This window comes from Giraffa tippelskirchi, chromosome X (genome assembly GCF_054371585.1).
Source record: "Giraffa tippelskirchi isolate mGirTip1 chromosome X, T2T-mGirTip1v1.2.pri, whole genome shotgun sequence".
Taxonomy (NCBI): Eukaryota; Metazoa; Chordata; class Mammalia; order Artiodactyla; family Giraffidae; genus Giraffa; species Giraffa tippelskirchi.
In genome coordinates, this window is record NC_137289.1 from 133,795,188 (window position 1) to 133,810,366 (window position 15,179).

Genomic DNA, 15,179 nt, shown 5'->3' on the forward strand with positions numbered 1-15,179 from the left:
AATTTGCAAGTTATCCATCCATAAATGGAGTCTGCTATATCCGATCCTGCATGAATGCTGGAATGCATGTACTACATATAAAGCAGTGGCATACGGATTAAGAAGTATTGGTTTGTAATAAATGGAAGTTATGATTACTATGAACCCCTCAACTACCACCTTCCCATCTGAGTTTTTTTTTAATCCAGGAGAGAGCAGAGACTATGCAGTGAATTAGTACAAAAGAAACAAATATTCTTAAATGAGCTAAATAAGTCCAAGTATTTTTTATTTTTACTAAAAGAAAGTTTAAAAGAAGGTAAACCACGAGTTAAAAGACATTTTAACTCTTATTTTTTTCTCCATTTTCTTTTTGTTTCTCAATATTTTCTGTGGTTGTCTTTCACATTACCATGAAAATCTCTTGCAGTGCTATGTTACCTACTTCCAGATCATAAAGACAATATAGATGGTTCATGAATATCTTTTATATCTATCAAAACTATACCTTTAAAACTTTTAAAACAGCAATAAATATAACAGCAGGATCATTACCAAATTAATGCTCTGAAGAAAAACAAACTCATAGAAGTAAAACTATTTGAAAAAAATGAAATACATAATATGTAGACATTACTCGTGTGAAACAGAAAGATAAGTGAGATTTAAATTTTATTTCCTCCGCCCCTACTGCCCTGCACTCTTTACAAGCTTGAATACCGTTCAAGAAAAATCCTCTTCTAATGTCATGTTATCCTGTCTGGATTGTGAGCAACATATTCAGTACTTTCAGTGTGTTTTACAAATACCCAAACTTTTAAAGCATTAAAACAGCAAGAAACTATGAGTTATATGATTCATACCTTTGAATTCTGAAGCACCATAAACCTTATCAAAAGTAGTAACATTTGAAAATACCAAACATCTCCCTCATCTCTTTACCTATCTGCTTTGAATCATCTTTCATTAGGTATTTCTCATATGGATAAAAGACAACAGATACATATTTTGTTAAAACGAACTGCACCTAAACTCGCTTACCATTTAAAACTGTAAGAACATAGGGGTTTTGTTTCCTCCACCCTACGACTCTGCGCGATTTAGGAGCTTGCCTGCTCTCTTCCAACACAGAGGGAACAAAGTGCCCTGCCCCCCTCCCTAGATGTGGGAGGAGCTGCAGGGGCTCTGGCCCCTGGAAGGGGCACTGGCCTCAGCCGTGGTAGGAGCCCTGGCCGCGCCTCTCTGCCCTGCTCTCTCCGCCTGATCTCTCAGAGCCTCGTCATAGAGGTCTGGGAAGGAACTAGGGACCGTTCGGTAGACCTTGGCCAGAACCTCCAGCACCTTCATCTTACTGGTCTCCGCACAAGCTCTCGGGCCCCACAGGAACTCATAGCGTGGAGGATCGCTGTTGGGCACCTGGCGGTACTTCAGGTACTCCTTCTGCACCAGATCTTTGGTGATGAGCCTTCTGGGCTCCCCAAAGATCCAGTGCCTCCTCCCAGCATACACCCCAAAGGCATTGAGGAATTCCCAGACCACCTCCTCGGTGGCCCGGTTACCATGCATGAAGATGACCCCCAGGAGCAACATGAGGAGACCAGACTTGGGCATGGCCCCCTCATCACTCGGACCTTCGTCGCCCCCGAGGTTGAGCTTGCTGTTGAGGGCGTAGATGTTCTTGACGCGGTCGACTTCCTTCAGCTCCAGGCCAAACACCAGCTCCACGCGCTCACAGGCATACCTGAAGATCTCGGGGTAGTGTGGCTTGTACTTCCTGCTGACGACTTTCATCATGGCCTTCTGCGTGATGGGCTCCTTCTTGGTGTACTTGTCCAGCAGGAAGTCCACCAGCATCCTGGCCCTCCTGGCCAGAGGGTCTATGCGAGTGCTCTGCACGGCCGGCGCTGCCTGGGAGGCACCTGCACTTTCCTCCTCTGGGCCCCGGGCACCTTCATCAGATCCTGCGCAGGAAGGCCCTGCATCAGGAGAGCTAGGGGCCATGGCCCCCTGAAGCTCCTGGGGATCGGCAGCAGCAGGGGAGCTCGGGGGAGAACCCTGAGGGGCAGAAGAGGGCGAGGAGGGGCACTCCTCCTTTGGGGCTGCAGCAGCACTGGCCTGGGCCTCCTGAGTGTCCCCCGGGACCTGGTGGTGTTTCCTGCGGGCATGGGACTTGTTCTTGTGCTTCCGAGGCATGGTGACAACAGGTCAGGGACCGCAGGTGGGAGTGCAGGCAGGAAGGCAGGCAAGGAGGGCACCTGGAAGAGGGACAAGGAGACGCTGTGAGCACCTTCAGCAATGAGAGTCCTCCCTGACTTGAATGGAAGCCGCCTCTGAGGGGTCCTTGTGGCCGTTGCTCTAGGACCCAGAGGGCTCCTGTTCTCCTGGTCAGCCTGTCCCCTGAGCGGGCTGAGTAGCAAGTCAGAGTGAGCCCTGGGGCGCAGCAGACAGTCCTGCCTGGGCGTTAGAAGGGTGGCCAGTGGGGGCTGGCAGGGGAGGCAGGTCCTCTCAGCTGACATTCAGAGTCAGGACGAAAACTGGTGTGAGACTCCCCCATATCCAACGCCCCCTCTCCCGCACCCAGCCCGTTCCCTCTCCTGTCTGAAACTGACACTGCCACCTTCCCTGTCACCCCAGACGAGGAGAGGAGGGCGTACTCAGCACCTCACTGAAGGGTCCCAGGACCTTCCCTTCTGCCATCTCGTGGCTGCCCCTACACAACCAGGCTCCATGCTCCCCTCTCAGACCCCCGCCCCCCTTCCCGATGTTTGGCCGGGAGGACGCGCTGACCGCAGGGGAGGGTCCTGAGTCGCCCATCTGTCGGGGAGGAGGGTCCTCATCCTGACTCTACCCGAACCCTGACATCCTCCCTGTACTGACCGGCTGCCAGCCCCTCAGACCAAGGTCCCCTCTTCCCCGAGTGTCCCGCGTCCGAGGTCGCAGTGAGGGAGCCCCTCAGCCTTTAGAGACGCCCGGTTGCTGCCCGGATGATCCGCGGCCAAATCGCGGTGAGTGGGGGGTGACGCACGGCTGCCGTTCTGGTGTAAGGAGACCCTCAGTCCCCCCGAGGGTCCCTCCTTCACTCCACAGGGCTCGTGGCTCTCCCTCTACTGAGCGGAGCTGGGGTCCAGCAGAGCCTGCCTGGGGCATTCTTTCCCGATACCAGCTAGGGGTTAGTGCATGGTCTTGGGGCCTAAGAGCTAGGCTGGATCCTCTGCTCTGAGTGCGGCGGTAGGGTGGCCGGAGGTTGTGTGGCCCCCTCTGTTTGGAGGGAGAAGGGATTCGGAGTGCAGCAACGTGTCCCTGCACTTGTAACTCACGTCACCTCTGATCTCGACACCCGATGAGACCTGGGACTGCTCCCTCTGGCCACCGTCAACGGCAGCTCTCAGAGATGGCGGCACGTTCGAGGATGGCGTCGCACCCCCAGTGTGCTTAGGGGGACGTCACTTCCTGTCATGCGCATCTGGGCTCCAGGAGGCCCGCAGGGGCGGGACCTGGACAGGCGGGGTTCCGGAGGAGCCCAATCTCACAGGATTGGCACGTGGCCTTTCCCTTGACTCGTAAGGGGTCCTGGGACGCCCCTGTCCTGGTGTGTCAGCTGGCTCACTCCATGCCTCTCACTTCTGTCAGCACCCCAGCAGGAAGAATTGGGGAGCCCAAGCCTAACAGCCTTCCTGGAGCCCATGAGACCGACAGCGAGGGCTCTCTTGGGCTCCCTCCTCTGTAGTAAGCGATGCTCTGTCCTTCTCCATGCCTTCCCTTAACCCCTGTAGGTGCTGGGCTGCGTCCCATCTGCTGACGTGAGGCCAAGGCCTCACCTCGAAGATGTGAACGCCCGAGTCTCCTGGTATGAAGTGCACATACATCGTATCTCGCCATTTCTACCTGAGGCTTCCTGGAAATGTCTGCTCCAGGTAAGATGAGCTGAGAGGGAAGGATGGGAGACTGTCTTCTGTGGTGTGGAACCCCTCACATCTCAGACAGAATCTTCATTCATATTGACTGCCGACAGGGCCTGGAAATCCTTCCCTTTCTGGTATAAGTCCACCCCTGTCCCCAGCCAGGCGCACACAATCCCAGAAGAGCAAGTGAAGGGGCTCCTTAGCCTGACAGTTCTCACTGTGGGCTCTCAGTCGACGGCAGGGTCATTGCTCATAAGTTCTGAGATGAAGTTCTGTCGTTTTGTACACTTACTGTGATACTAACTTTTCTCTTTTAGTCCCTGGGTGGTAGTCTGTTAAGGTGATCATTTAAAAGGGCCATTGCTTATCCACTAACATTCCCTGGTGGCTCAGACAGTAAAGAATCCACCTGAGGTGTGGGAGACCTGGGTTCAATCCGTGGGTTGGGAAGACCCCCTGGAGGAGGGCATGGCAACCCACTCTAGTATTCTTGCCTGGAGTATCCCCTTCGACAGAGGAGCCTGGTGGGCTACAGTCCATGGGGTCGCAAAGAGTCGGACACAACTGAGTGACTAAGCACACACACAACAATCTTTGTGCTGGTTATTTCATGATCTGGGCCACACTGCCACATCCAATCCAAACTTTGGTGCCCCATGGTCCTGGCATGGGGCCTCGGAGATGCTGCCTCAGATACCTTCAGTGAAGCAGTGGAGATTCATGATCCCAGGGCAGAGTGGAAGAATCTGGGGCTCACGTTTAAAGCCTTTTCCAGCTGATCCTGTTGTCTGCTTCCCTTGCAGGCTGCGCATCTATGCCAGTCTCTGAGTACTCCCCCACCTGGGCACACATAGGGTCAAGTTCAGTGCAGACTTATTGTCCATCAAGGATTATTTAATTTTATGTTTTTACTTTTGTTAATAGTTTTCTTTATTCCTTCCATAAGATTTCCATGGTTACTTCTGGGTATAAGAAACAGCAGACCGTGTTTCATTGTGGTCTCAGCTACCCTGAATGTGGTACTAAATCTGTAAAGGAGTTACGGAAAATTGACAGTCTTACAATATCTGTTCGCCTTCTTTTTCCTAAGACTCTCAGGCAATTCTTCTTGTTGCCTCCCTGAAGACTGTATACATTTTTCTAAAGTTTCTCTGTAGGTAAATTGTTTGTATGGTTGCTTATGTTTATGGTGTATTTTCTGTTACTTGCTGGAAGTAATTGTTGATTCTTCCAGACCAATCTCTTGATTTTGCTGCGATGATCTTTGTTTATGCCAGATTTTTGAAGTTCCTTATATGTTTGAATATTTTCTGTCCTGTTATCTAAGATTTTTAATTCAAGAATCAAATTGTTACTGTGATTTTTTGCTTTTCATTACTTCTGACTTTTATTCATTTGGCATTGTTGTATATAACTCTAGTGGCTATGTGTACTTCTCCAGATGTTTTTTCTAAATTTTGAATTCATAGATTTTTTTTGACAATTATTTCTAATTAGAAGATAATTAAATGTTATGTCAGGTTCTCTTGTATGAAGCAGCTATGTGTATACATATATCCCCACCGTCATGAACCTCTCTCCCACCCCCGACCTCACCCCTTAAGGTCGTCACAGAGCTGATCCCTTGTGTCATGCAGCAACTTCCCCCAGATGCCTGTTGTCCACATGGTAGTGTATATTTGTCCATGCCACTCTGTCAATTCGTCTCACTGTCTGTTTCCCCCGATGCGTCCACATGTCCGTTCTCTACGTCTGAGTCTCCATTCTTGCCCTGCAAATAGGTTTATAACTACCATTTTGTAGATTCCATATATGTATGTGTTAATATACAATGATTTTCTCTTTCTAACTTGTTTCACTCTGTATAACGGGCTCTGGGTATGTCATTGTTGTATTAATCTGAAAGTCCCTGAAGACATGTGATGTAGACCATCTTTTCATAGGCTGGTTTCCATCTGTGTATATTCTTTGGTGAGATGTCTGTTCAGCTGTTTTAACCACTTTTAGATTGACTTATTTGTTTTCTTATTGTTGAGTTTCAAGAGTTCATTGTATATTTTTGTTACATGTTTATTATGAGATATGTCTTAGAATTATTTTTCCCAGTTTGTAGCCTTTCTTTTTCATTCTCTTAATAGTATATTTTGCAGATAGAAGTTTTTAATATGAACGAAGTTCAGCTTATGATTTTCCTTCATGGATTGTGCTTTTGGTGTTGTGCCTAAAATCTCATTACCAAACTCAAGTTTTGCCCCCATGTTATCTTCTAGATTTTTTGGCCTATTCCGTATGGCATGTGGAATCCTAGTCCCCGACCAGCAATCAAACCTGTTTCCCCTGCAGTGGAAGTGTTGAGTCTTAAACACTGGACTGCCAGGGATGTCCCTGCAATTTTTTTTAAATTGTGAGTTTTTCATTTAGGTCTGTGATCCCTTTTGAGTTAATTATTTTGAAAGGTTTAGAGTTTGTATGTGGATTCATTTTTCTTATATATGGTTGTCTAGTTATCCCAGGACTGTAAGTTTAAAAGACTGTCCTTTTCCATTGAATTGCCTTTGCTCCTTTGTTAAGGGTCGGTTGAGTGTTTGGGCTGTCTGTTTCTTGATTGTCTGTCCTGTGCCATTGATCTGTCTAGTATTCTGTTAATAGCATACAGTCTTGATTATTGTAGGTTTAAAGTAAGTTTTGAAGTCCAGTAATATCAATTCTCTGACTTTGATCTTCTTCAATATTGACTTCAGTTGGTATTATGGATCATTTCATTTTTTACACAAACTTTAAATTGTTTGCTGCTATCTATAAGCTAACTTGCTGGAATGTTGAACAGAACTGCATGAAGTATCTAGATTAAGTTGGAAATAAGTGACATATCAACAATATAGCATCTCCCCATCTATGAATTCTGAATATAGTACTGAATATACTGAATATACTATATTCAGAATAATTCTGAATATAGTACCCCTTACTGATGTGGCTCCAGGGGCGGTGACCGACAGGGGCAAGGCCGGCCCGGGGGCCGGGGGCAGCGGCCTACAGTGCCTAGGCCGTGCCGGTGCCCGGGGGCTGGGGGCGGCGACCGACAGGGGCTAGGCCGGGCCGGGGGCCGGGGGCGGCGACCGACAGGGGCTAGGCCGGGCCGGGGGCCGGAGGCCGCGGGCGGCGACCAGCAGGGGCTAGGCCGGGCCGGGGGCCAGGGGCGACAGCCTACAGGGCCTAGGCCGGGCTGGGAGCGGTGGCCGACAGGGGCTAGGCCGGGCCGGGGGCCGGGGGCCGGGGGCCGGGAGCCGGGGGTGACGGCCTACAGGGCCTAGGCCGGGCCGGGACCCGGGGGCCGAGGGTGGCAGCCGACAGGGAAAACTAGCTAATCTGGTCACACGGACCACAGCCTTGTCTATCTCAGTGAAACTAAGCCATGCCGTGTGGGGCCACCCAAGACGGATGGGTCATGGTGGAGAGGTCTGACAGATTGTGGTCCACTGGAGAAGGACATGGCAAACCACTTCAGTATTCTTGCCTTGAGAAGCCCATGAACAGTATGAAAAGGCAAAAAGATAGGACACTGAAAGATGAACTCCCCAGGTCAGTAGGTGCCCAATATACTAATGGAGATCAGTGGAGAAATAACTCCAGAAAGAATGAGGGGATGGAGCCAAAGCAAAAACGATACCCAACTGTGGATGGACTGCAAGGAGATCCAATCAATCCATCCTAAAAGAGATCAATCCTGGGTGTTCATTGGAAGGTCTGATGTTGAAGCTGAAACTCCAATACTTTGGGCACCTCATGTGAAGGGTTGACTCATTGGAAAAGACCCTGATGCTGGGTAGGATTGGGGGCGGGAGGAGAAGGGGACGACAGAGGATGAGATGGTTGGATGGCATCACCGACTCGATGGACATGGGTTTGTGTAGACTCCGGGAGTTGGTGATGGACAGAGAGGCCTGGTGTGCTGCAATTGATGGGGTCGCAGAGAGTCGGACACGACTGAGCGACTGAACTGAACTGAACATCTATGAACATGGAATGTCTATTTATTTAGATCTTCTTTAATTTTTTTTCAGTGCAGCTTATGAGTTTTTGTCATGTAAATCTTATACATACTTTTTAAAGAGTTATTTCTAATATATTTTGGTGCTAGTGTAAATGTTGTTAGGTTTTTAATTGCAAGTTCCATCTCTTTCTTGGAAAACAATTGACTATTATATATTAACCTTGTTAATATATTAATTATATCTTGATAATATATTAACCTTATTCATTTATGGAGGAGGCAATGGCAACCCACTCCAGTACTCTTGCCTGGAAAATCCCATGGACAGAGGAGCCTGGTAGGCTGCAGTCCATGGGTCGCTAAGAGTCGGACACGACTGAGCGACTTCCCTTTCACTTTTCCCTTTCATGCATTGGAGAAGGAAATGGCAACCCACTCCAGTGTTCTTGCCTGGAGAATCCCAGGGATGGTGGAGCCTGGTGGGCTGCCGTCTATGGGGTCACACAGAGTCGGACACGACTGAAGCGACATAGCAGTAGCAGTACAGTATTCATTTATACTCCTGACTTACTAATGCCTGGAGTTTTCTGGTTGTTGAGGATTATAATTCCATTTTTTTCTTCCAAATATGTGTATCTTTTGCTTCCTTCTCTTATCTCATTACATTGGCTAGGGCTTTCAGTACAGTGTTGAATAGGCATGGTGAGAAGGGATATCCTCGCCTTGTTCCTCACCTTAGTGTGACAGCATCTGTCTTCTCACTAGGAAGTATGATGTTTTACCTGTATTTCTTTTTAGATGTTTTATATGAAGCTGAGGAAATGCCTGTCTATATCTAGTTTGCTGAGAATTTTTATGATGAATGGGCGTTGGATTTTATCAGCAAAAATCCGTCTAGTCAAAGCTATGGTTTTTCCAGTAATCATGTATGGCTGTGAGAGTTGGACCATAAAGAAAGCTGAACACCGAAGAATTGATGCTTTTGAACTGTTGGTTGGAGAACATTCTTTTTTTATTTTTAATTTATTTTCTTATTGAAGGATAATTGTTTTACAGAATGTTGTTGGTTTCTCTCAAACCTCAACATGAATCAGCCATAGGTATACCTATACCCCCTCCCTTTTGAACCTCCCTCCCATCTCCCTCCCCATCCCACCCCTCTAGGTTGATACAGAGCCCGTTTGAGTTTCCTGAGCCATACAGCAAATTCCCATTGGCTATTTTACATATGAGAACATAAGTTTCCATGTTACTCTTTCATATATCTCACCCTCTCCTCCCCTCTCCCCATGTCCATAAGTCTATTCTCTATGTCTGTTTCTCCATTGCTGCCCTGTAAAGAGATTCTTCAGAACCATTTTTCTAGATTCTGTGTATGTGTGTTAGAATATGATATTTATCTTTCTCTTTCTGACTCACTTCACTCGGTATGATAGGTTCCAGGTTCATCCACCTCATCAAAACTGACTCAAATGTGTTCCTTTTTATGGCTGAGTAATAGTCCATTGTGTATATGTACCACAACTTCTTTACCCATTCATCTGTCAATGGACGTCTAGGTTGCTTCCATGTTCTAGCTATTGTCAATAGTGCTGCAATGAACAATGGGGTACCAGTGTCTTTTTCAACCCTGGTTTCCTCAGGGTGTATGTCTAGGAGTGGGATTGCTGGGTCGTATGGTGGTTTTATTCCTAGTTTTTTAAGGAATCTCCTTACCGTCTTCCATAGTGGCTGTATCAGTTTACATTCCCACCAACAGTGCAAGGGCCTTCCCTTTTCTCCACACCCTCTCCAGCATTTATTGTTTGCAGACTTTTTGATGATGGCCATTCTGACCGGTGTGAGGTGATATCTCACTGTGGTTTTGATTTGCATTTCTCTAATAATGAGCGATGTTGAGCATCTTTTCGTGTGTTTGTTAGCAATCTATATGTCTTCTCTGAAGAATTGTCTGTTTAGGTCTTTTTCCCACTTTTTGATTGGGTTGTCTGTTTTCCTGGTGTTGAGTTGTATGTGCTGCTTGTATATTTTGGAAATTAATCCTTTGTCAGTTGTTTCGTTTGCTATTATTTTCTCCCATTCCCAAGGTTGTCTTTTCACCTTGCTTAGAGTTTCCTTTGCTGGGCAAAGGCTTTTCAGTTTAATCAGGTCCCACTTGTTTACTTTCGTTTTTATTTCCCTTACTCTAGGAGGTGAGTCATAGAGGGTCTTGCTTTGATTTATGTCCCTTTCTCTTTGGCTTCCTTCTTTTTCTGATCATTTTCCTTCACAGGTTTCAGGAAGCTCTCTCGGCTCTTAGCCTGCTTAATTAGCTCGATACGCACGTTAATTCTCTTGGCAAGAATCTTGCCCTTAACTTGTTTGTTTACAATGAGGCCAACAGCATGCTGGGTAACATTGTAGACTCTCCCAGTTTTGCCATGCTAACATTTATGGGGCATTCGTTTTTGAACAGTACCCATCCCCTTGATATCTACAATATCACCCTTCTTGTACATTCGCATGTATGTGGCCAAAGGAACAACTCCAAGTTTTCTAAAAGGCCTAGAGAACATGTAGCGGGTGCCCCTCCTCTTTCCCTTTGGGTTGGTCATTTTGGCGAATTACTGGAAGATGGCGAAAAGAAGCAACTTGTTGGTTTTTTAGAAATGTGTTGTGTCATCTCCACGTGTTTGTGTTTCTTACAGTTTTTTTTTTTCTTGCAATTGATATCTAGTCTCATAGCGTTGTGGTCAGAGAAGATGTTTGATATGATTTCAATTTTCTTAAATTTACTGAGGTTTGATCTGTGACCCATGATGTGGTCTATCCTGGAGAATGTTCCATGTGCACTTGAGAAGAAGGTGTATTCTTCTGCATTCGGATGGAATGTCCTGAAGATATCAATGAGATCCATCTCATCTGATGTGTCACTTAAGACTTGTGTTTCCTTATTAATTTTCTGCTTTGATGAACTGTCCATTGGTGTGAGTGTGGTGTTAAAGTCTCCTACTATGATCGTGTTACTGTCCGTTTCTCCTTTCATGTCTTTTAGTGTTTGTCTCATGTATTGAGGTGCTCCTATGTTGGGTGCATAGATATTTACAATTGTTATGTCTTTCTCTCGGATTGACCCCTTGATCGTTATGTAGTGTCCTTCCTTATCTCTTGTAATCTTCTTTATTTTAAGGTCTATTTTGTCTGATATGAGAATTGCTACTCCAGCTTTCTTTTGCTTCCCATTTTTTGCCTGTCTGTGTCTTTTGGTTGGAGCATTTAGTCCATTTACATTTAAATAAGTTATTTATATATATGTTCCTATTGCCATGTTCTGAATTGTTTGGGGTTGATTTTGTAGATCTTTTTCCTTCTCTTGAATTTCTTGACTATATTCGTCCGTTTAACATTTGTTGTAAAGCTGGTTTTGTGGTACTGAATTCTCTTAACTGTTGCGTGTCTGAGAAGCTTTTGATTTCTCCATCAATTTTGAATGAGATCCTTGCCGGGTACAGTAATCTTGGTTGTAGATTTTTCCCTTTCAGGACTCTAAATATATGCTGCCATTCCCTTCTGGCCTGCAGAGTTTCTGCTGAAAGATCAGCTGTTAAGCGTATGGGGTTTCCCTCGTATGTTACTTGTTGCTTCTCCCCTGATGCTTTTAATATTCTTTCTTTGTGTTTAATCTTTGTTAGTTTGATTAGTATGTGTCTTGGCGTGTTTATCCTTGGGTTTATCTCCTTGGGTTTATCCTGTATGGGACTCTTTGTGCCTCTTGGACTTGACTGACTATTTCCTTTTTCATGTTGGGGAAATTTTCAACTATGATCTCCTCAAAACTTTTCTTCATACCCTTTCTTTTCCTCTTCTTCCTCTGGGACCCCTATTATTCGAATGGTGGTGCATTTGTTATTGTCCCAGAGGTCTCTGAGAGTATCCTCAGTTATCTTCATTCTTTTTTGTTTGTTCTCTCTTCAGAAGTTATTTCCACCATTTTATCTTCCTGCTCACTGATTCATTCTTCTGCTTCAGATATTCTGCTGTTGATTCCTTCTGGGGTATTTTTAGTTTCAGTGATTGTGTGTTGTTTGTCTCTGCCATGTTTATTCTTTAATTCTTCTAGGTCTTTGTTAATTGATTCTTGCATTTTCTCCATTTTGCTTTCAAGGTTTTTGATCATCTTTTACCATCATTATTCTGAATTCTTTTTCAGGTGGTTTGCCTATTTGCTCTTCATTCATTTGGGTTTCTGGTTTGTTCCTTCATTTGTGTAGTATTTCTCTGCCTTTTCATGATTATTATTATTTTAATTACCGTGTTTGAGGTCTCCTTTTCCCAGGCTTCAGGGTTGAATTCTTTCTTCCTTTTTGTTTCTGCCCTCTAAGGTTGGTCCAGGGGTTTGTGTAAGCTTCTTGTAGGGTGAGATTTGTGCTGAGTTTTTGTTTGTTTGTATTTTCCAATGATAGGCAAGGCTGAGTAAGGTGGTAATCCTGTCTGCTGATGATTGGGTTTGCATTTTGGTTTTCTTTGTTGTTTAGATGAGGTGTCCTGCACAGGGTGCTATCTGTGGTTTGGTGATGCCGGGTCTTGTATTACAGTGGCTTCCTTTGTGTGAGTTCTCACTAGTTGATACCCCTAGGGTTAGTTCTCTGGTAGTCTAGGGTCTTGGAGGGCTTGATGCTGAGTTTTGCCTGGGTCTATATATTCTTTTCAGCTGGTCATGTACTCTGGCCACTCTCAGGTGGTATTCTGCATGTACTTCTGTGTCTGAAAGTGTATTCCTGATGTATCTGTGGAGAGAGATGTATTCCACGTCCACCAACTCCGCTTGCCATCTTGTTCCTCCTGGGGAAGTTTCATGAGAGTCCTTTGGACTGCAAGGAGATCTAACCAGTCTATTCTAAAGGATATCAGTTCTGAATATTCATTGGAAGGACTGATGCTGAAGCTGAAGCACCAGTATTTTGGCCACCTGATGTGAAGAACTGACTCACTGGAAAAGACCCCGATGCTGGGAAAGATTGAAGGCAGGAAGAGAAGGGGACGACAGAGGATGAAATGGTTGGACGACATCACCTACTCAATGGACATGAGTTTGAGCAAGCTCTGGGAATTGGTGATGGACGGGGAAGTCTGGCATGCTACAGTCCATGGGGTTGCAAAGAGTCAGACACGACTGAGAGACTGAACAGAACTGATGAGTCATCAAAGTATTCTTGTCATTCCTATATTTTCTGGATGAGTTGAAGCCTTCCCTTGCTGCAAGGCTGATTCCTTTACAGTGGCAAAGAGAGTGGGAGAAAATGTGTTCTCTGCTTGGTTTATCAAGTGTGATCCAGGCACACATTTCCCTGGGCAAATTACACGAGCTTTAACCAAACCATTGCAGGCTTCTTGAAATTATCGTTGTCCCTATGACCCACAAACTTCAGGGAGGATTGACAGAAACAATACAAAAACTGAACTCAAGCAATACAAGAATTAGGAACATGGGGCTTAACGAACTACCAATATGATGATACTTTTCCTGATATTTTTGAAAGATTACTGTCTTTTAAAAATCTTTCAGTTTCTAGATACAAGGAAATTTTTTTAACACAGCAATTTGAGAAATTGCACCTTTGTCATTAGAATTGAAACATTAATTTTTCTCGCCCTACCGTATCACTCCAGAAATTAGGAACTCTCAGTGTTCTTATTTTCTTGGGAAAATAGTTGGTTTTCAAAAGTTCAGTAAGAATCTGTTCCTATAGCCGGACACAATTGGAAACATTGATTACGCTACTGAGACTTTCACTGGAATGTCGTATTTGACAGACACAGGTCGATTTGGATATCAGCAGATAACTTGAGGAAACTAACGGTAACCATAGGGAGCCATAAAACCCGATGGAAAAACAGCCTGGGGCCTTGCTGACGGAATTCCCATCAGCCCTCCCAGGTGAGTAAGGAAGATCACTTCTGGAAGCACAGGAACTTTAGGATGTTTTGGGGACTTCAGGAAGAGAGGAGTTCATCCAGATCTCTAGGTTTGACAACCAGTCTTTTCTGTGGCTTCCTAGCCTCAAGAGGCTATTAAAATTACCTTCTGAAGACTCCTTACGAACTGTTCCAACAAAGCGCATTTAAAAGCGCCTATATGGAAAATCGTTATTCTTGCTGTACTTAGATAAGTAATCAGGCCAAGTTTATTGAATGTAGACTTACTTTGCAAACGAATTAGGTCTTAGTTTTCCTGTCTTTGGTAGAGTTGAGGGAGAGGTTAGAGAGAAACAAATGTTTCAATAGAAAGTGTACTACACATGTGTGGGTATTAGGTTCTAGTGGTGTTACATTTCCTTGAAGTTTTATTATTTACCTGCAAACTGAGTTGGATCCTGAATTTTTCTACTGTCCACCAGTATCTAGTTGCAACTTTGTTACTAAAATTCCCAATTTCTCCCATCCTTTTGCTGTATCTGTGGGGAGACAATGAGCTCTGAGTGATACTCCTCTGCCATCTTGATCCACTCACTCTCCCATTCTTTTGACTTGAATCACTGAGAACTAACATTGCCATTTTCCTGAAGTCCTGCAACGTGAAGCTAGATGACTTGATGCAAAGACCAGAGAAATTGTCCCAACAGCTCATGTTTAAACAGACTTCACACCTATTGCTGTCCGAGCCACTCAGAAAGTTAACCTGAACACCCAGAGATATTGCTAACTGTGATAGAGACATTTCAAACTGCAATAGATGCTTCGATCCTGACACCTAGGAAACTTCTTGACTGACTACGCCCTGGGCTCAGAAACTGGTCATAACCAGCTCCAGTCATTAACATCTGTTTTTCTTTCGTTTCCATAGAAATGCCTCTTATTAATAACTGCCTGATACTGCTTGCACCATAGACCTAGCTTTGGGAGCCCATCTGCATCACCACCTATTGAAATGAGGTACCACTCTTTAAATGAACTGACCTGTTCTCAAAATATGCAACTGCTGCAATGAAATGGAGGACTCCACTAATTCATTCTCTCTCTCCACAGTGACCAATTCAGCTTTTACCATGTAAGACTTGCAGGCAAGTTTCAGAGGCGGGAACTCTTAAGGCTTAGGGCAGTCCTCCCCCAAATATACCACAGTGGCATATTGATTATTTTGAATTCAAGTTGCTTCAGAAACAGAGGAGGGACATTCCGCCCCCCACCATTTCTGTGTCCCCGAGAGCAGGAAATCTCATATGAAGGATGTACTGCCTGCATCTGGAGGCAGAAGGAAACCCTTCTGACTAGAAATAGGCAGTTCAAGCAGAGAAGCCTGTATACACAAGCCGTGTTAAGGCTTT

The 15,179-nt window shown here is 45.2% G+C and overlaps 1 protein-coding gene and 1 long non-coding RNA gene across 2 annotated transcripts in view; one reads left to right on the plus strand and one right to left on the minus strand.

The window, feature by feature from the left end:
• Positions 1-242: 242 nt before the first annotated feature.
• On the minus strand, positions 243-3,409 carry LOC145537164 (melanoma-associated antigen B4-like). The gene is made up of 2 exons (XM_081567960.1): positions 3,302-3,409; positions 243-2,234 (listed from the first exon to the last, which is right to left on the minus strand). Exon 2 carries the CDS (start codon positions 2,170-2,172, stop codon positions 1,138-1,140), a length of 1,035 nt encoding a protein of 344 aa, XP_081424086.1. The 5' UTR covers positions 2,173-2,234; positions 3,302-3,409; the 3' UTR covers positions 243-1,137.
• A 46-nt stretch (positions 3,410-3,455) lies between these two features.
• The window catches only part of LOC145537166 (uncharacterized), a 112,398-nt gene continuing 100,674 nt past the window's right edge, over positions 3,456-15,179 (plus strand). The window contains exons 1-2 of the long non-coding RNA XR_014076244.1: positions 3,456-3,893; positions 14,743-14,787. This is a non-coding gene — a long non-coding RNA (uncharacterized LOC145537166). The remainder of the gene's footprint in view (positions 3,894-14,742; positions 14,788-15,179) is intronic.